General features: G+C 43.2%; 1 protein-coding gene across 3 annotated transcripts in view; it reads right to left on the bottom strand.

The window, feature by feature from the left end:
* Positions 1 to 16,996, bottom strand: part of EEF2K (eukaryotic elongation factor 2 kinase) — a 28,579-nt gene extending 11,583 nt beyond the window's left edge. For 2 of the 3 annotated variants that reach the window (XM_065850454.2, XM_071814966.1), the window contains exons 1-9: positions 16,869 to 16,996; positions 11,502 to 11,826; positions 9,655 to 9,705; positions 8,439 to 8,539; positions 6,804 to 6,864; positions 5,893 to 5,930; positions 3,047 to 3,218; positions 2,230 to 2,379; positions 673 to 805 (exon numbers count right to left, since the gene is read on the bottom strand). In XM_065850454.2, the coding sequence (XP_065706526.2) occupies positions 673 to 805; positions 2,230 to 2,379; positions 3,047 to 3,218; positions 5,893 to 5,930; positions 6,804 to 6,864; positions 8,439 to 8,539; positions 9,655 to 9,705; positions 11,502 to 11,747 (952 nt within the window). In that variant the 5' untranslated portion in view covers positions 11,748 to 11,826; positions 16,869 to 16,996. The remainder of the gene's footprint in view (positions 1 to 672; positions 806 to 2,229; positions 2,380 to 3,046; positions 3,219 to 5,892; positions 5,931 to 6,803; positions 6,865 to 8,438; positions 8,540 to 9,654; positions 9,706 to 11,501; positions 11,827 to 16,868) is intronic. The other variant, XM_065850455.2, reaches the window with a different exon arrangement.
* Positions 16,997 to 20,488: the final 3,492 nt, after the last annotated feature.

Here is a 20,488-nt window from a genome sequence, read left to right as displayed (position 1 = left end):
AAAAAAAAAAGTGAAGAAAGGGTTTACTCAAAGTTTATATGATAGTTTGGTTACTAAATGCTACAAGTCCCAAAGCCTTTTTAGAAAAGTCAAAGTAGAAAGAGAGAAAATGCTTTGTAGCACACACAGCTCAAACACACTTACATTTTATTTTGACACCTGTAAGGGCTTTTCACTCTCTCTCCAAAATCTTCAAAAGCTATGTATACACAGGATATAATAATAAATCAACTTAGATGCATCATTGAGAAACATGCTTAAATTTAATCCTGCTTACAAAATGTGCTGTGCCCTATGAACAACTTCATGGATGGACACCCGGAGTTTTAAAAATATGCAAGGCTTATCTCTCCACATTCAGCTGTATCCATTTCTACAATGTCGCAAGGAAATTCAAGAACACAATTGTTGCTTTCACATCGTAGGAAACTACTAGTTTCATGACTTTAAGATTAGGTCAGGAGACATGAGCTGAGATTAGCTCTCATTTTAGATCTGCCGTTGTGTGGCAGCTGCCCTCTTCAGGGACTCCTTACAATAGAACTTCCCCAGCTGTTTGCAAGACCCTCAGAAATGTGCCAGCTCACTCAGCCAGGTAGCAACTACCCAGAAGGCAGATGGGAAGAGAAAACAAGCATCCATTTGTAGATGAAAAAGGATCATTGTTTTTACCTAGGTTGCCATCTCCAAAATCTGTACCATTCTCTGTATGGATCTGAGGGTCCGTGTAAAGATCTCCAACTCCCTGGATATCAACAATAATCAGCTGGTGTCCTGAGCGCTCAAAGGTGAAGTGACTAAAGGCCTGGGAAGAACCATAGAAGACATCTGAGAGAATTCACCCTTTATCTACTGAAAACAACACATTCATTTCTTATGAATGGATAAAGAAGTCTGATAACCATATTGGTGAAATATGACTGGTATAAACACCATGATGAAAGGAATGAGAGACTAAAAGGATATAGCTTTTCCAACCTGTCCCTGCTCAGAAACAAGCTAAAAGAGGTATGGTGAAAAGCAGCAGTGAGAACGTGCAGGGGAAAGGAGATTGCTTTATTCCTCCTTCCTGTACTGGAGATTCTGTTCTCCACTCTAGCCTTCACCTCAGGAAGTGGAGAGCTGCCTGGAAGAGGGAACTACTGTGGAACTGTGAGCTCTGCAGCCCTTGGACACTATTTCCTCCTGCTAACAGGCAAAGCTGTGCCATATTTTGAAAAGGAAAAAAAAAAAAAAGTGAGTATCCCCACAAATTCTCCTTCCCCCACTACACCCTCTGGGAGGTTCCCCTGAATGGCTGATTTGGCTCTATATTGTGTATCAGATAATGAAATGCACATTGGAACTCTTTAAATGCAGCATTTCAAGAATCAGGTATAAAAAGCTCTTCTCTTTGGCATAAAGCTGAGACATTAGGAATCTTCTGGGAAGGCCTCCAAAAAGCACTGCCAGGCCTGGGGGAGGTGACTGGTGGCAACAGACAAACATTTTAACTGCAGCAAATCTCATAGAACATTTTGTTCCCAATCTGTGAAAGCACAGCACTGATTCAGCATATGAAAGATAGCCCAGAACATAAACCCTCTACTTACATTAAGCATCATGACAAATAACTAAAAAAGTGAAAAGAACAAAACCCTCAAGCCCCAGTAAAACACTCCTTTGCTATGCTGACCTGTTTGCATTTTTCACCAGTATTTTAAAGTTCTTTTATGAGATCCAAGAATCACTTGAAATCTGTACTTGTATTTCTACACACAATCTCAGATTCAGCTGTTCAGAGGTTGTAGCTGAAAAAAACATATATGCAAATGGACTAGATGTTTAGTTACATGAGTTGGGTGTCTGCCACCTCCTTTTGTACATTACGTGAGGCACCAGAAGACTATTTATTTCATAGTACATGAGAGGTCTCTCTCCTCACTTTAATTTGAAGAGAGTTTGAAATATATCGATGCCTGCAATTATAATTAGTCAAAGGGCTTAAGGTTTCCAAAATGCCATGTTCAACTCAACTAATATCAGACACTGAAATGCAATAAAGAAGTACTCAGCGCTTGAAAGAGTAGGCCCCAAATAAGGGGCAGACATATCGCAAAAAGAGAAATTAATTTGGCACTGTACTGGAAAGCTTGCAGTTTCCTTTCTTGGCAGTAATGCAAGACCTCTAGATAAGAGCCAAGAAATCCCCTGCAGCAGACTCTAGGAAAGCATTAAACAAAGCCTTACTTGCGGAGTAAGACGAATGTTGTCGTCTCGCACAAATCCAGAATTTGAGTTGTATTTGATGTATTTGCCCTCAATGTAATGTTCCAGATGAAAAAGAGGCTTTCCAGGTCTGTTCTTCATTTCAATAATACAGGTCTGCACTATATCCACCTGGGGAGGGAAAGAAGATAAACAATGACTAACAGAATACCATCTTCAGATCAAAGTGTGTGTGAATCCACCAGCTGTGAAAACTTTCCCCATGAAAGAAGCCAAACAACTGCAAAGATCTGTCTGTTTAACAAGGGAGTTGGGGAAGAGTCACATGCTTGTTAGGTTATTGGAGGTATTCCATAAATTGAAAGCAGTCACTTCAGCTCACTTCTGCAACAAATCCCTCTGAAAAATTCTTAGTAAGTGTTGGCTTCCTTTTTTATTTTTGTGTGTACCTTAAGTGCACTGGAGCACTAACAGTTAAGTATTTGCTCAGACTGCTGCTGGCAACAAATTCTGTGACATCTCTGGTTATCTCAAAAGCAGCTGGGCAAATATCAAAAAGAGCAATACAAACACACTTTTATTTCGGTCTTCAGTCAACAGCTGAGAACACTCAGATATTCACAAACACATAGTCCCTAATTATGGAAATATAAAGCAATTTCTGCATTTACTTCATTAAAAATCAGCTGCCATTTTATGGAAAATACAGTAGGGCAGAAGAATCTAAGTAATTAAATTTAATGGAATGTGAACAAGTAATTCTCTCTAAATTAATTTGAAAACTAATCTAATAGGAGAGCAAGACCACATTTTTGCTTAGCAAGATCTTTGAATGTACCTGTTTTGGTGGCTTGTGCCGGTTGTACTCTTCTCCCCAGAGTTTTGCTTCCATCTGAAGTCGGACATCCTCAAAATACACGTCCCTGCCCACACTGTCTATGTATTGCTTGGCAACATAGTTATAGGCACCTTTCCAGTTCTGTGTGTGTAAGAAGTTGGACAGCTTTTTCCTGAAAGACAAATTGATCATTGGTGAATTGAAAACCAGGAACTTTAATTCAATTTTCCGTGTTTCTTTGCCTGCACAGACAGAGCCAGGCCCTGAGATCAGCGCTAACCTCAGTTATTTACCGAACATTCTAGCTGAAAAGTGAAACACAGGTAGGGGGCAAGGGAAAAAGCGACTTTCCATACAAATGGCTGGGACGTGCCAAAGTGCCCGTTTGATTTGACTGCAGTTAGTTCTACCCTGAACTTCCTCACTTACTCATTTTTTTTCCCTCCCCACTTCCTTCAAACCCAGAGTACAAAGGGCTGGTGCCACCTCAACACCCTGTCCTAATGTCAATAATAATTTTCTACAGAAATTAACAGGTAGCGGCCTTTCAAGCATGATCTGAGAGGAGAAAATCCTCTCCTATGATGAGAGCAAACTGTTGCCTTCTCAATACACAGGGGTGACTACTTCATATCCCCCATGACATCAGAAGGAAAACTGCTCATGACAATTTTTATGATGTGGCTTTTAAGTTTTTTTATGTGCAAATCTTGAATCCACAGATTTCTAAAGAGCAGGCGAAAAAAAAAAAAAAGGACTTTACAACTTTAACAACAGAGAATCTGCTGGCTGCCAACAAATGGATTAAGCAGTTACCCAGTGGTCGCAGAAGGTGCCAACATTCAAGTCAAATGGGGAAAAGCTCCCATTGTTATCAAGAATTTCCACCCAGACAGTCTTCTTTCCTAGTGCAACCTCATCCATTTATATAGGACTCAAGGGAAAAAGCACTCATCCTCCCTTCAGCTCTCCCAAGAACTTATTTCAAAAGAGAAGATGGCAAAAAGGTATAAAACATCTCTACTGTGGAGACCCCAGCAACGCCATGCCAGTCTGAAGGGGGAAGAGGAATATCTGGATGAAGGCACAGGCAGCTGCCGAGCAGTTCTCACATTCTGTTCAGTAACAAACAACGGTTTTCTGAGCCTTTCTTTGTGACATGGCAAATTGTACATTTTGAGAAACAAGTAGCAGCACTCAGTCTCAGCTGTCCCTCTCCTTCCTTTCTTCTCTCCCTCCCAAGACCTTGGTGCAGAGGTAGAAGTACAGGGATGCTCTAAAGGCAAAGCAACTTTCGATTGTCTATCCTCCTGCTGGGCCAGGCAGACAGTTGCTATAACATAGGCCTTGGAAAGAAGAACAATCAAGTGAGATAAGAATTTCTCACCATAAATTTCTCTCCATAAAACAAGGCAGCTTATGTGCTCTTCCAAAGCCAACACTCTCTGAAGTTGGTTGAGCCAAGGGCAGCTAATGCTGTCACTGTAATGACTAAAGAATTGCAGAGTTTCAAAAACCCAGAAGAGAGAGCTCTAGATGGGAAATATCAGTGCACCACCACGAGCTATGGAAAATCCAGGAGCAGGAAGCCAACTTTCTTTTCCCTTGTACAAGAGGTTAAGGCAAAGCTGCAAATATATACTTCTGTTTATGACACTACTCATGATATTTTGTAAAAGGGGAATTTGGTCATTCAGAAACAAGAGCTAAAAGCAATGAAAGCAACAATGTCAGCAGGCTGAGATTTGATACTTCCTAGGCTTTGTTCACTGCTGTCTCTATCTGACTTCCTAAGATCAGAGCCACGAGCATGAACTGATACTGAAACAATGCCAAACTGGAGGACTGAGGGGTTATTTTTCCCCCTTTTTCTTCAAGTTCAAAACATCGTGTTTTGTTATCCAGAAGTTTCTCTATTTCCAGAAGTGAAACCAGACACAAAATGCTGTTTCTCTGGATTCTGTAGTTGGAAAGACAGAGGAGCAGCCTTAAACACACACACATGTATGTTTTCCAGGAAACATTAATTTCCAGAGCCTGAGGAGGGTGGGGTACTCTTCTAGTATGAACTGATCTACAGTTGGATGCTGATGCCTGCAACTGTATTTGCTAACACTCTCTGTGGAAAGAGAAGTTCCTCCTCCATCTGCACCCAAACTTTACCCTTTTTGAAAGAGTAACTGTTAATATTCAAGCTCTGCCTTACTGAGGACAGGATTATTCTAGTACATGTGATTCAAACTAAACTCTGGGTGGAAAACCTTCTCTACCAAGGGAGGCTTCCGAGTTGAGATTGCACCATCCAACTATTCTTTCCCCTTTTCTCTGCCTAGCTATGGGCCTTAAGTTGGCCTTCAGATTGCACATACCTATGGCCTCACATCAAATTCAAAGATATTTTAGAACACGAGGGACACAGGAATAAAGTAGTTGCTTCTGTACTTCTATGAGTATCTTGCCTCCAACAGATGGTGGAAATAGCATAAATCTAAGAACTGCTAATTGATAGGCTGACCATACTTGCTGGAAGTGGACATGACTGCAATTTATCCATCCCATTGCAGTTCCAGTACAGGCAGTAGCTTGACTTTCCAAAGCCAGGCATCACGCTTGCTTGTGCTTCCCTTAAGATAATGTTCTGCCTTCTGAACCCCTCTCACTGTGCTGTGGCTGAAGTCACACAAACAGGAATAAATCCCTCAGGTATGTCTTTTAGAGAGGCACTGCAGGGAGCTAATGGGGAGCCACACTTTACACAATTTCCACCACACCTAAGTGAAATTTGAGTCACCACAGAAGAAAATACTGCATGGAGGCAAAAAAAGATAAAGCCAGCAGATACTTACGTTCTGAAGCACTCTCGCATTGCTCCACGGCCAAAAGGCTAGAGAAAAAGAAAAAACAAAAAACCAGCATTGACATTTCCACAAGATTATCTTCTAACCAGTAGGAGACGAAACTATGTCTTCCCCTTTATATCCCACAGAAGCAGTTCTCAAACAGGCTCTATACAGTATCTGTCTCATCAAAGAAAAGTGAAAACCCACTGGCAGTATATGTAAGAATCTGAGGAAGAGACATTAGGAATAAGCTCCCCCTCAGTATCCCACGGTGCAGATGTCACACATCTTTCTAAAGAAGCTATTTAAATTCTCTCTCCAGTTTGGAGACAGCTCTGCTGTTACTGCCTAGAGAAGCCAGCTTCACAGACCTCATGCTCTCTGCCTTGAGGCTTCTGTGCAGGATGTGCCCAACAAAGCATGACCTCCCCAGATGCCAGATACTATGTCAGTAGCACACAGCAAGGTGACTCCAACACATCACCAACCCCATGATTTAACTGGGAAGCAAGAGTAGTTTCTACTCACACATACTGAAAATTCCGCTTGTTTTCATCCTAAGTGCAGAAATCATTTGGAAGCATGCAAAACAGTAGGACTATTGCCAGGCAGAGAGATGAGGCCAGAAGGAAATGAGAGGTCTGAAATTGGAGGGAGATCATTGGGAAAGGAACAAATGCCTCATGTTGTCAATGGAAAAGGGCTGACTCTGTATTCTACTCTACTCTGGGGAGAAAAGGCTGTTGAGACACCAAAACATAATGGATGTGCCAAGGAAAAAGAGAGGCAGGAGAAAAGAATGACAGTGAGACTTCAAAACTTCTATATGAGGAAAACACCTTGCTGCCACCATTTAGTAACAGGAAAGAAATGACAAATTTGGCTGCTAATAAACATGAAGGATGGTGTGATCTTACTTGTGAAGCCATCTTGATGAGGACTTCATCTTCAACCCAGTCCCCAGTAACTGCATTGTACCTGCAAAATCAGACATGTCTCTTATAAAAACGCAGAGGGAACCCAAATCCTTCCATCTCCAGCATCTATCCTTCCTTATCTGTAGCTGACTGTTAAAAAGTGCTGCTGCCACTCCAACACAAAAACTTCTAGTCTTCCCATCACACTCCTGTCCTCCTTACTTCAGGTGGGAAAGAAGAAAAATGTATAGCTCTTTGAAATGACACTGAATCGTATTGACAATGAACAGGTTCCGCTACCCAAGCTAAACTTTTGCAACAGTACAAATTAGGCTTTACCTGCTTTGGCTTTACATCTCTTCTGTGACACTCAGGCGGTAATATTCTTTCTGCCCTGAAGTACTAAGTCCTACACACTGGACAGGTTGTCCCCTCCAAACCTGAGCTTGCATAAATCTGGTTCTGGCTGGGAATCTGCTGCAGGGTTGTGGAGGACGTGAGCAGAACACAGCACCAGGTGTGGCTGTGAAAAGCAGCGGGGCCAAGAACTGCCCAACACTGCACCACACAAGGAGTAAGTCCCTGCACAACCCTATGATAACACAAAGAGTACGACTGTGGTTTCTCCCCACGCGCTTAACTCCAGCCCAGTAAAAGCCAAATTGAGAACCACAGTGGCTGAGTCACCAACACATGATTGTTTCCAGCTCAGTTCCCCCAACCTGCACTGAGTACTTCACACATGCAAACACCCAGATATCCCTTTATATATTCTGTATCACCACAGTTTGCAGCAGACAAAACAGGAGGAAAGAGGAACATCAAACACATCTCCTTTTAATAGGGTATTTGGGTAGCCCTAAACCGATATTATCACTTATTGTATTTTAAAATATGCAAACTATTTCAAGACTGTGTGGCTGACCAGGGACAGATGCACTCTATGGGGAAGAAGTGCACTGCAGTGTCATGTGATTGGGAGGCCTCCCCAAACACTGATGCTAAGTGGTAATTAACTGGCCTCTAACTCCTACCCCTTCCACCCAGAAACCTGTGTCAGTAGGGTAAATGTCTTGGCAAAGCCTGTACTAAAGTATACAGAAAAAATTAAGGGCCAAACTCAGTTTCAGCACGTACACCATACTGAGCTATTCTGGGCTTTATAAGGATTTAAATTCCAGCTACATGCAGCAATACTGCATGAACAGGCAACAGTGACACTGCTATTTTGGGAAAGGCACAGTGTGTTACATTGCTTTTTCTTCTAAACTATTTAAATTAAGTACGCTGCCTCTTTATTGGGATTCATTTCCTTATTAGACTAAATTTACAGCATTAATAAATCAACTAGAAAATACTTTTCAGACTTGCTTCCTCTCTGTATGGTGTAACTCACAGATACTACTTAGGTGAAAAAAAGAATGGGACACTGGTTTGCTGAAAGGTTTATTTTCTGATGATGTGCAATATTTACATATTCCTGGGAGATCCAGTTGAGACACACTCAATCTGGGCATTATCGAAAGTTTTTCAGCCATGTAAATACACATGTTCTGCACCACACAAACACAGTCCTCACATAAACAAGCACATTTTGTTTAACACCAGCAATAAAAAGCAGAAAGACCCACAAACCTGTAACGAGTGGCTTGTTCCGTCTCAATGTCCTCAAGATGAAATTCTGCCCATGGATCAGGCATGTGCTTAGCTTTCTGAATTGCATGTTTCCAGGTTTCCTGAAGAAATTACAAACCAGCAGATAATTCATAGTCAGCCGCAGCTCACGACAACAGCAAAATGCTATAAAAATGGGCAAATTCCCAAGACTCCACCCTTCAGAGCAGGGATCAAGTGGTACAGAGGACCACTCTGACATTTTATAGCTTCAAGTACAATGAAACACAGTTCAGAAATATAAAGCAACAGGTTTCAGTTCAATTTGCAACACCATAAAGTTACTGAGAACAGTATCTGGTTTAGCGTATATCAAATATTATTTTCAAAACCTGCTGTAATTTGCAAATATCTCTAACACGTGCTGCAAACAGTAACAAGTCACACCTAGATTATATTCATTCACTTTTCTGTTTTCAATTTTTAATGTTCTGTAACTAATGGCATATGCTGCCAGCATAAGCATAAAGAAGACCATACAATAAATAAATACAACAAATAAAACAAGTTTAAAAGACATGCTGAGAAATATTTCCTGCATGTTTCATATCAAAATGAAGCTGCCTCAGATCACGTGATGATACGCCTTTCACTGGGAACTTCTATACTTGAATATATGAGAAAGAAACAGGGAGATAAAAACAAGTAGTATTGCTTGGTGAGTTATCTATGTCAAATCATTTGTGAGTAGGGTCTCTCTCCAAAAGATGATCTGTGTCTGTGCTAGATAATGTCTTAAACAAATTAATTACTTGCGCTTAATCTTGTGAGGTGCTTTGTACAAAAACTGTATTCTAATCCTCAAACAAACAGAAGTTGGACTCCATGGAAATGATGCTAACAGTGCAATTTTTCTCCTGCTGCAGGCACACAGCTGCCATACACACTAAGTAGGTGGCCTGCATCCATTCTGTTATTGTCCACAGTAGGAAATACTGTGAAGAAACAACTACAGATACACACTCTAGGAGAAGGAATATTTCAGGGTAGAGAACAAAATATGGGTATTATTTCATTTAAGAGATAGCTTTTTTAGTTTTGACTTAGTGATTTTTATGGGCTGAGACAAGCAGTTCTCCCAGACAATAAAATAATGAACAAAAAAAGGCCATAAAGGGGTAAAAGAAATCTTAATGCATATATTAGATATGTCGTTCACATTTTCTTTTTAACCTACCCGACTATGGTCAACCACAGAGCCGTGCTTAGAACGATGCTGTGTGTCATTCTAAAGGACGCATGAGAGACATAAAAGTAGGAAAAAACGTGATAAGACAAACAATTGACAAAGAGTCTCTGTTCTCTTTGTTAATTAAAAAAAAATCCACTTAAAAGCCACTCCTCAGTTTATTTTAATAATTTAAGTTAATTCTTAGAATGTGAACAAACCAATTGGCAATTATTGTTATCGGAAAATGTGTTAAAAGGGTCTTGCCTATTAACTAGTTATTTAAACATTGTTGAGGCCTGTTTGAACAAGGATAATTAATAGTAATTCTTCTGTCTCTGCACTGCATTACCAACGGGCCACACTGCCATCAGCTTTGGGGTCCGTGAGGTAGACTCGGATCAGTCAAGGCCATGGTGGTTTAAGATGTTACCAGTCCTGGCTGCCCAATTTACTCTGTGCCACAAGTCACCATTCCTGCAACCTAAGCAGCAGATGGAGACTTGCTTGCTCCACATCTCAAGCCAACACATTTTATCTGTGATAGGAGCTAAAATGCCAAACGAGGCATTGTGAAGGCCAAAGCACAGGCATGTATATTCTGCAGAAGCAACATGATAGCTTAGGAAAGGGGAAATAATTGCAACTTCTTAAATCCTTATCAGTTTTATCTCAGGCCACATGACTCAGAACTCACACTGTAAACCCAGAGGCAAGTGTTTAATATGTGCTAAAATGTACAAATGAAAACTAAGTTCCATATCAGGTCTTAACTTGCTTATTAATAGCATATATAGCATCTGTCCCCTTATCTATACTAAACTTTTACTGTTTACCTTCTTAGGAATATGTACCTTGTAATGTTTCTGTTAACTAGCCTTGGTAAAAATCTTACTGCTGACAAGACAGTTTCACTTTTAACATGTTGCTTAATATGTTACCTGACTGAAATAAAACACCTGGTGTCTCTCCAGAAATAAAGCATGTAATAGGCATGACCAAGATTTAGAGTATCTACTAAATAAATATGTTAATATTTATCACAATAAATGTGTTAATAAAACACATTAAATCCTAGTATAGATAAAATGTAAGAGACACCAATTTACCACAAATGGTGCATACTTGGAATATCTAATCTAAAGAGCAAGTGTCACTGGTGTTCTTGAAGCGCCATGGCCTGTGTGTGGGTTTGCCTCCATTGCCTGGCCTGATCTGTGCAAAGGTGGAACAGGACACACTGCCAAAGAAGCACCAACTACGGCCCCTTTGACCTCTCTGCGATGCTGTGATTGCTGTTCATTTCAAAAAGGTCAGATACTGTTCAAGTACCCCAGCAGGAATTACTGCCAGTGTGACACTTCATATCCAAGCACAAGAATCAACATGTTAAAAGCTCCCTAAGAAGGAACAATAATCTGAAAACCTATCATTAAAATTTTATCACTTGCTATTTTATTTGTCCAAATAAAAATATTACGGAATGTTAACTTTGCTTGGCAAATCCATAATAACATATCTTCTGCCAGGCCCCAATTTAGCTTACAATCAGTATCACCTTTTAAATCTCCAGATCAGTGTATTGCTTTTTTAATGGTTTGATCATAATGGCAGTGAATTGTTTGCCTGGAATCTGCTGCTTGTAGATGAAGACCTCCCACTGAACTGAAAGGGACAGTATGCAGTTCAATGGCAGTGTCAGACTATTGGCTTAATAGGAAACTGCAGGTCTGGAAAAACAGATGTTATTTTTTTGTATTGAAAAATGTTAGTTACAAGACATGAAGCAGTTAGAGAATCTCTCATGCCAACTAAGTAAAACCAAAACCTTAGTGAAGGCTGGAGCCAATACTTACCTTAAAGCTAAAAGAGTTTCTAGGAGAAGAGCTTGAACCATACTGTTCAGTTTTTGCTAAGCTGCTATAATAATTGTCATCTTTTATACTGGCAGACTTGTTATAAACAGGATCATCCGTTATCGGACAGATAAAATAATTGTCTTCATCATCACTATTAGCATCAAGGTAATTTCCAGAGTTAGCTGTAGTCGATCTAGCATTATCAATTCCTTCCATACGAAAAATAAGGTCCTCGTCTGCCATGTTTGTGGGAGGCCAGTTTAACTCCTGCAATTATTAAAACAGCCACTATTCCAGTGCACGTGCAAATGGAGGGAAGAAGCTGGGTGGGAGAGAAAAAAAAAGAATTTTTATTAAAAGAACAAATGATGCATGAAACAGATGTCAGTACATTGGCAGAAAAAAAAAATCATTTGCATATGGCTCTATTAAAATGATCCCTGAGTACCTACAGGTGGTTCTGAACACCTCGGTGCTAGATCTGCATTTCCAGAAGGCACTCAGTTTTCACACTGCTCCAAGACTGAGAAAATAAAATAACCACATATAGGATAATACTATAAAATCTGAGGGACTGCAAACACCACCTGCTGCCTATGGCTGACATTTGTTAATGTTCCTATCTTCTCCTCTGAATGTTTTTATTCTTCCTTATCTGAAAGGTTGAGTTTCACAACACTGGTCTTAGAAACTCCAGGGAGTTTTACCTGAAACACCACAGTCAGATTTTCAGTTTTTTTTCAGGACAAGTCCCAAGGATTTCACATTATAAAAACAGCCAAAGGAGCTAGAGAGTACTATTGGGACACCACAGAAAATTGTCCCACCACTGCTGAGACTTACTTTGGCTTTTAGCTCACATACAGCCAACAGTTCACTGTGCAAAGCATGCTGCTGCAAGTGCAAAGCACATTGCCCAGGCTACCCAGGGTGCCCTCAGAAGCCCAAAGTACAAAAGAGGCCAAAAAAGAAGGCCTTCCATTTCACTGATGCTGCCCAAGTGTGCTCACTAGTAGACTACAAAGACAAGAGAAGGTACATGTAAGGGCTACCTCAACCCTTCTGTCTTTTACACTCTGTGAAGGGATTTCACTTTGGATCCATCTTGTGTGATCTAAACTATCCTCTTCCAGCTCCAAAGACAGCAGATATGGCAGTCTGCTCAACAGCATCAAGTCTCTGAGCTGTGTTCACTTAAAGTATAGAGCAAAAGGAAAAAAAATATTCTCCCTTATTAATAGTTCTTTTCCAAAGATGTTAGAAAGCTTGATTTTTTCACTGGTTATTTCAAGTTTTCAGTTGCCTCCTGGATCCTAAGAGAACAGAATAGGTAGGGTTTGGCTTCTCCTGGGTCCTAGTTCCAAAGTAAACTAAGCAAATGTAAAGTGAAAGCAACAGTGTGAGGCAGTATTAAAATCTGATCAACTATTTCTAAGTCCAGAAGGTAAATATTTCCCTATGGCATTCTGACACATTAAAGAATGTTAGAGTAAACAATACAGGAACTTCCATATGTGTATCAAAACTGCAGCTCTGCAAAGTGTCCTATCTTACCGTAGCTTTCCCAAATCAGTTACACTAGTTTGAGTGAGGCATAACACAGACGCAGCACAGGCCAACTGTTGCAACAGACATGTTATAAAAAAAGATAGGTGAATCATGGAAGTATTTTTCCTGAAGCTTGGGTTCTACCCCTGGAGATTTTACAACGGGAATGTGCCCAGCAGCCTCCACCCAAGCAACAGTTAATGATGATTCAACAGAACTCAAACAAATAAACTCCTACAGTCCCAAGCATTGTGTCTTTCACATGCGAGCAGCCACGCAGATGCAAACAGTTTCCATTCTGCTACATTTCACAGTCCAGAGCCACTGGCAGCAGGACACCACCCCTGAGTTTTCAGAGAGTAGAGTTTGCCAGTCTCCAGACCAACAGTGTCTCCCCTTCCCAACCCAAAACACAGATTCAGCAAGGAGTCCTCTGAAACACAAGGGGACAGGTGGCCATGACAGGGTGTCCTCAGAAGCCCAAAGTACAGTAGCATTGCACCTTCTGTGCAAGGACTCATTTTAATCCACCACCTATGACTTATGATGCCAAGCAGAAGGCATCTGGTCTGGTCTCGGGAAGTGGATGTTACCAGTGGCCGTACTATGTTCTCCAGTTAAGCTGTTGCTGGCTGAGCTGTGGGAATGCTGCCTCCATCAGAAACACGTTAGTTACTGCCGTTCTGACAGAGGTAGCACTCCCACAGCTCAGCTAGCAACACAGGTAACACCAGAACCCCACCTGCCATCAGGCAGCATCAGCTACAGTAAACCACTGCTGAAGGAGTTTGGAGCCAACCCATCTAACTGTGCACTGAAGCAGCTCTGGAGCATTCATGTTCTGCTCTTCTAGCAAAGACTATGGCGAGAGCTGTCATTTCTTGGAAGAGGCAGTTATGCATAACTGGGAGGGGGAGGTATCCTCAGCTGCCACTACCATTTTACAGCAATTGTCTTACTAGAGTCTGACAAGTATTTGAGAACGTTAACCTCTAGTGCTCGCCAGCACCCACTGACAGCAGATGTAAAATGATGCTTCAACTAAGGGACTAACTCCAGGACATCCTGTAGCACTCATTACCCACAACTGCTGTCCCGTGCCCATTTCTACTTCTGCAGTCAAATACACATCAGCAGATCCGCCAGGTTTGAGATGGTCTGAGAAGCAGCAGCAGCAACAGGAATGCACATTTATGCAGCGGTGATGGCAAATAATCACAATTTCCGTGACTTGCTGTGTAAATGGAACATCATAACGTAAATCAGTTTGTATTTAAAGCTAATGGTGTTTATAAAGCTCTTGTCAGTTTTTCTTGGAACCATACTTCTTGTAAAGGACTTGTGGTGTTTACTTTGGAAGTGTATTTACTAAAAACCATCATCACATAACATGGTCTTTAAAACAGAACTCAATAACCAAACTTTAAACTCCACAAACACATTTTTAAACCTTCACAGTTTATTTGACCAAAAGCCCTACAAAAAAGCCTGAGCTTCACCCCAAGGCTTATACTCTGTGCTTTTGCATCATGGCATAAAGCCACACTATCTATGAACCTTCTAAAGCTGCTATATTTTCATCATTTAGTCTTTAATATCCACTACAGAAGCTGCCCTAGAGCTAAGCAGTAAAAAACATCAGACTGCACAGAACCCAGCCTACAAGGCTGCATTATCACACACAACCTGTAATTTAAACTGCTTACTCCAATCTACTTTGAAAACCTATTCCTTTTTTTAATCAACCTTGTGACTCAAAATTAAGATAATTTAAAATACAATCAGTTATTAAATCTGCTCAAGACTTGTTTTTTTTTTTGCGAGGGGCTTTTCCAATGTCTGTCTGAAGCATTTTTCTTTCTCTTGCTTTTATATCCAAGAGCCACACCACCAGGAGGGGCAGCTGAGTTGCAAGGACAACCAATCCACTGTGTTGCCAACCACTGTGCATGTGCAAACACAGATAAACAGAAGGGAAAATTCACATCACATAGCTGGCAGAACGTGACTTGTTTCTTGTAGGGTGTCTGTTGTTACAGAACACTCCTGGTTTGACAGGACTCTTAAGCAAGATCCCACAGCTGCCTCAGCATTGAAACCTGCCTTCATTCATCCCAAAGAGCTGAGAGACAGTAATGCTCTACTCTAGTCAGCAAAAGAAAGAACAAATGGAGCATCTCCAGCTACTTCCTAGTGGCTGTTCCAGCTCAGACACAGCCCTCTGCACCACTTCAGCATAGGACACGGGAACAGGAACTGCCCCAGAACAGAGGAAGTCCAACCTTCTCTTGTAGAGAAGCGTTAAAGCAAGAGTAACCCCGCTCTCCCTAGTATAATACTAAATCCCTTTTGATTTAATACCACATCAGCTAAAGCCATCTAGCAGGATACCTGTAACAGTAACAAGCAGACTTTTCTTTTACAAGAAAAATCACTTGTTTCTGATTAACCTTCTTTCAAAACACAGATTTGAAATTCAACCTAAGCAACAAAATAGGCTGCGCACCTTTCAACATAATGTTGTCATCTTTATGAACTACAGACACAAAGGTACATAACATAGCCCAGAACAATCTCACTGCTATGTTAACATTCTGCAGCACCTCACAGAACTGCAGTGCTTTCCAAACACCCAAACAAGCTTGTGAACCAAACATCTACTCTCATCTGCACCACGCACTGGCAAGAAAACAGGTTTAGTGAGTCAAGGCAACAGCTCTGATAACAAATAGGATTTAAAAAAAAAAAAAAAACAACTAAAAATGTCGCAGCTCGTTGGCTACCTTTGACAAATCTGGTCCTACCAAGTACAGATCTTCTAATGAGAAGCCTTTACTTCAGGTCACTTCCAGCAGTTCACTACTGGAAACACCGTGCACAAATCACATCCAGTTAGTCTGCAAGCACAGCTGAGACAGGTAATACATTGCATTAGCCAGAGAGCGTTAGAGAGCAACGATGCAAAATTCATGAAGTGAATGAGAGAGTTCGCCTGCACCAGCTCAGAGTACAAAGCATTTGAGACTCAAAACCCTGTGCAAAGTAACACGCTGCAGCTTCAAACACGCAAAAGGCATTTTGAATTGCAAGCAGAACAGCACAGGAACGACCCTTCTCAGTCAAGCCCACCCTTCTGCCAAACACACAAATACTACATCGGCAGTAGCCAAAACATGAGGCTATAAAAGGCCAGAAAAGGAACCTTCAAGATAACTTTAGAATGTCCTTCCCATTGCCATTAATAGCTCCGTTATTTCAACAGGCTTTAAATACACTAAACGATTAACTATGACTGACTTCTTGTAAGCATTTGCTCAGTACTCCATGTTGTTAATCAACCCATGCTTTGTGCAAATTGAGGCATTTGAAAAGCTATCCCAACACGAGCAGTCCCTGTGCCCCACCGGCTGCCCGTGTGCCCGGCCGGCTGCCCCGCCGGCCCCTCCCGCCCGCACTGCAGGGCCGGGCGGCTCCGGGCTCCCCACAACACCGCTCCCGGGCCGTTGCACGCTGAGAAACGGGATTTTGGGACTTTCAAACTGGGCGTGCCCGAAATAAATCGCAGTCCTGAAAACATATACGGATGAAACTATTATCTTCAGGCGTAAGTGCAGGAGCGTTGCCCAATGCAAAAATATCACGTTATTTTTAGGTCCCAGCAGAAGCCCACGGCTTGGCCGCCGGCCTTTCAGAAATTCCAACCGCCAAGTTCTCCACATTTTCTGTCACTAAAAACGCCCATTCCGCACGTCACCCCGCGAGCAGCCTGGCCACAGCTTTCGGGAGCCCGACTCCCCGCACAGCGAAGGCACCTACCGGGTTAGCGCAGCCCAGACGCGTCGCCCCGGCCGGTGCAGCCCGTCCCCGGTGCAGCCCGAGCAGGCGGGCGCGCAGCCGCCCTGCTAAGGGGAGGCGCGCGGCGGGGCCGCCCATCACCTCTGCGTTACCGCCACGCACCGCCCTCACTCTTCCCGCCTACCGCGCGCGCGGGTGGCCGGCGCCTCGCGCTCCCCTCAGAGGCTGCGCGCGTGAGGGATCCTGTCAGACCCTTTATTCCTGTGAGGAAAACGTTGAAAATTTGAGGAGACACCCCTCTCCCCGCTTCCCGATGTGGTATTAAAGATGAGGGAATCCCGGGCGAAAGGGAGCAGAAGGGATAGCAGCTGTGCTGGAATCCTGCATGAAGCCAGGTCTCCTGAGCGCTGCTCACAGGACAGGCATCCGAGTTTAATTTCTGGTTCCTCTAGGTTTGGAGCCAGAAGGTCGGTGTCCCGGCACAGGTGCTGCACTCCACAGTAGCCCCCCAAGGGCCCCAGCTCTGGGGGAAGGCAGGGAGCAGACAAAGACAATAACCATAGGACCTGTGGGGGCTCCAGGCACTTCAGGTTGGCCTTTTCAGCTAAATTAAATTGCACAGCACTCTATTCCCCATGAGAAATGTGCACCGGATTTGAAGTTTCAAAGGCTTCAGATTTCCGCAAATCACCCATATTTGCGTTCTTCCTAAAGCATGGGCTTTCTGGGTTGAAAACGTCAGTGTTTAAGCTTTTCCTCAAGCTAGAATTTGTGGAAAATTTAAACACAACTCCTTATCCTTACATGGCAATAAATGTAAGTAGGTTCTGGCTTAATTTTATTACTTGGCAGCCTGTAAAGAATCTGCCCCTTTTACTGTCATTGAATCTTGTATTCATGTAAATAACCCTCATTAGTGCTTTTTACTGTAAGTAAAGGTTACAAAACCAAGATGCGAGATGTCAGTATGTCCTTTGTGACAGACAGACAGACAGAAGGATGCACAATCCTCACTCTCTCCAAACAGGGAGCGACCACAGAGAAACACTGCTGCAGGACTAGCACTGAGATAATCTTCAGGAGGAAGATTACTAATATTTAATTAAAAACCCATGGAACAGATGCTCTGACTCTCTGCCAGGAACACCCACTTCCACCACTGCTACTTACATAAATTAAACTCTAACTTTATTCTGGGGAGGGGAGGGAGCAGCACATGCCTGCAGGAACGCTGCCTGCAAATTTGAGGGTACCTGTAATTTTGGCAGCAATTTCCAGCACTATGCTGAGGGTGCAGCCCTTGTTTGAGAATGTAAAACAAAGACTTGACGAAGCCCCCGTTTAATGCTGCTTCCTACAGGCACGCTTCTGGGTAGCCTCAAATTCCTGCAGTTTAAGCTCAAATTAAACACATTTACAATGTTTGTGGATTGTGCAGAAAACCTCTGAGGTCCTATTAATCTCCCAGCTGCAAATCACTGGCATGAACATTAATAACTATTGAAAACTGAGTGCTTTTGCCCCATTAGCACCAGAATGTGTGTCTCCCCATTTCCCATTCCGTGGGTGGCCCAGCTGAGCACCCTGGGGAGAGCAGCACCTGGCATGGCTGCTGGGGGGATACCTCTGGGAAGAAGACAGACTCGTCAAATTAATCCTGAAGGCCTGGTGGAAGCCAGATGTCTGGTTCCCAATGCATGAAAATGTGCTGATAAAGGTTAATAAAACCTCCATCTGCTACCATAGGCTACTAGATAACAGTGGAATGCTATTACCGGTGTGATTCATGAGCACACTGCACGAGTCACAAGAGTAACTGGCATTAAACTCGTGCAAATACACAGCATCGTTTTGGACTAAAAGGGATGCAGTGGCACACAGCAGTACTGTGCTGATGGAGCATCTTCTGCTATGTTAGGAACATAGTTAGGTCACGCCATCTCAAGGTACACATTCCTCATCCTTTTAAATAAGCCAGCTCTGGTACCCTGATGCAAGGATGTACTTAGTTTCAGGTTGAACTGTGGGGTTTCTCTTCTCTGCAAGATTTTCTTAAAAGAATAATCAGTGATGATGAAAAAGGGTTTAATAAAATACTAAAGATAAAATACTGAAGATAAAACACTAAAATGCTAAATAAATTAGATATTAGGCCAGACGTGCTGCATCTTCTAGTTTTACTTTTCTATTGAGATGTTACCTATTACATCCTTAACACTTTAAGGAGTTTGATTTACATTTATATTTTGTTTGAAAATATTAAAAATTACATTTAAAATGGCAACCTAGGAAATCGGTGACCTGCAAGTCTAGTATGTTACTCTTTCATTTAGTATGCTCCGCAATGCATATATATTTTTCAAGAGCGCTGAAGCTTGTGCAGTATGCTCATGTTAAATGAGGGTCTTTAGAAACTGCTGTTCTAGGGAACTGTAGTTATTGAAAGGAAAAAGGAAAGCATACCCCAGATGACACTAACTTTTAGAGCAATTTTTATCCAGTTGGTCATAAAGCTCATTTCAGCTATACTATAGGTGCATATACTATACACGCACAGAACTTTGTGGAGAACCAGTACATGTCTTCCTATAGAAAGAGAGGAAGGGTAGACATCCTGTATTCTGTATTGTTTTAATTACACAGTATTTAGTCCTGGTTTTAGCTCTGTCTACAAAGTGATTTTACAAATTCTTTCTGCAGGCCTCCCAGGGTAGGAGAATTTGTCTTTCTACTCACCAGTGACAACTTGAATCTGATTGCCAACCCCAAGCTCCCACATTGAGGTGGGGAAGAAAAGCACGTGCTTACACCATGCCAGAGCTCAGCAGCAGCAGGTGAGTATGTGGCAGGACCATGAGCATGGGCAGTTCTGGCCACCAGCTGCACTTTGTACAAGCCTCCACAGCTCCATGTTGAGCAGCACCGAGATAAAGGCAGCCAGGGGTCTCTGATTTCAGGTGGGAACAGTTCAGCTGCAGGTACACTTGAGACGCCAAGCCAGCAGCTGGCAGGAAAGGTGACCAGCCCCACAGTGTGCTGGCAGCTCTGGGGTGGGCAGCAGCCCCTGCACTGTGGTAGGCCTGAGGGCGGCTGTCTCCTGCGAGAAGCTGGGACAGAAGGCGGTGGGTCGTGCTTGTGGGGCGGGGGGTGAGCCGGCTACTCTTCCTGGCAGGGAGGTATGTCCTCTTGCGGGTGCAAAGGGACCGGTGAAGTGCGGCCCTCGGCCCTGCACGGACAACCCCGGGGTGGTGGATCCGTGCGGCCAGGCAAAGCCTTCCTGAAGACGGGCTGACGCTCCACCGCTGCTGCGGGGCACAACCCCCGGGCACCGCTTTGCTGCGATGCCGGCCCGCGCCTGCAGGGGTAGGAGGATCCAAGGCCCGGTGCCGGCTGGGCCCCGGAGGACGGAAACCGGGCCGCGCGTCGGGCTCCCCAGGCGCCGGCTGCGGGCCAGGGGTCAGCGCCCGCGGCGCCCAGGCCACGTGTGCAGCCGGCGCCGGCCGCGCGGCAGTGGCGCCACCTGCCGGGCTTGCGACGCCCGTCCCGGCCGCGGGGAGGACGTGGGACCCGGAGCGGGGGACGGGCCCCAGCAGCGCCCCCGGCAGCGCCGGCCGTGGAGCCATCAGCCGGGGAACCTGTGC

This window comes from Patagioenas fasciata, chromosome 15, assembly GCF_037038585.1.
Source record: "Patagioenas fasciata isolate bPatFas1 chromosome 15, bPatFas1.hap1, whole genome shotgun sequence".
Lineage (NCBI taxonomy): Eukaryota > Metazoa > Chordata > Aves > Columbiformes > Columbidae > Patagioenas > Patagioenas fasciata.
Note: the sequence above shows the minus strand (reverse complement) of the source record. Positions and strands in the feature narration are given on the sequence as shown.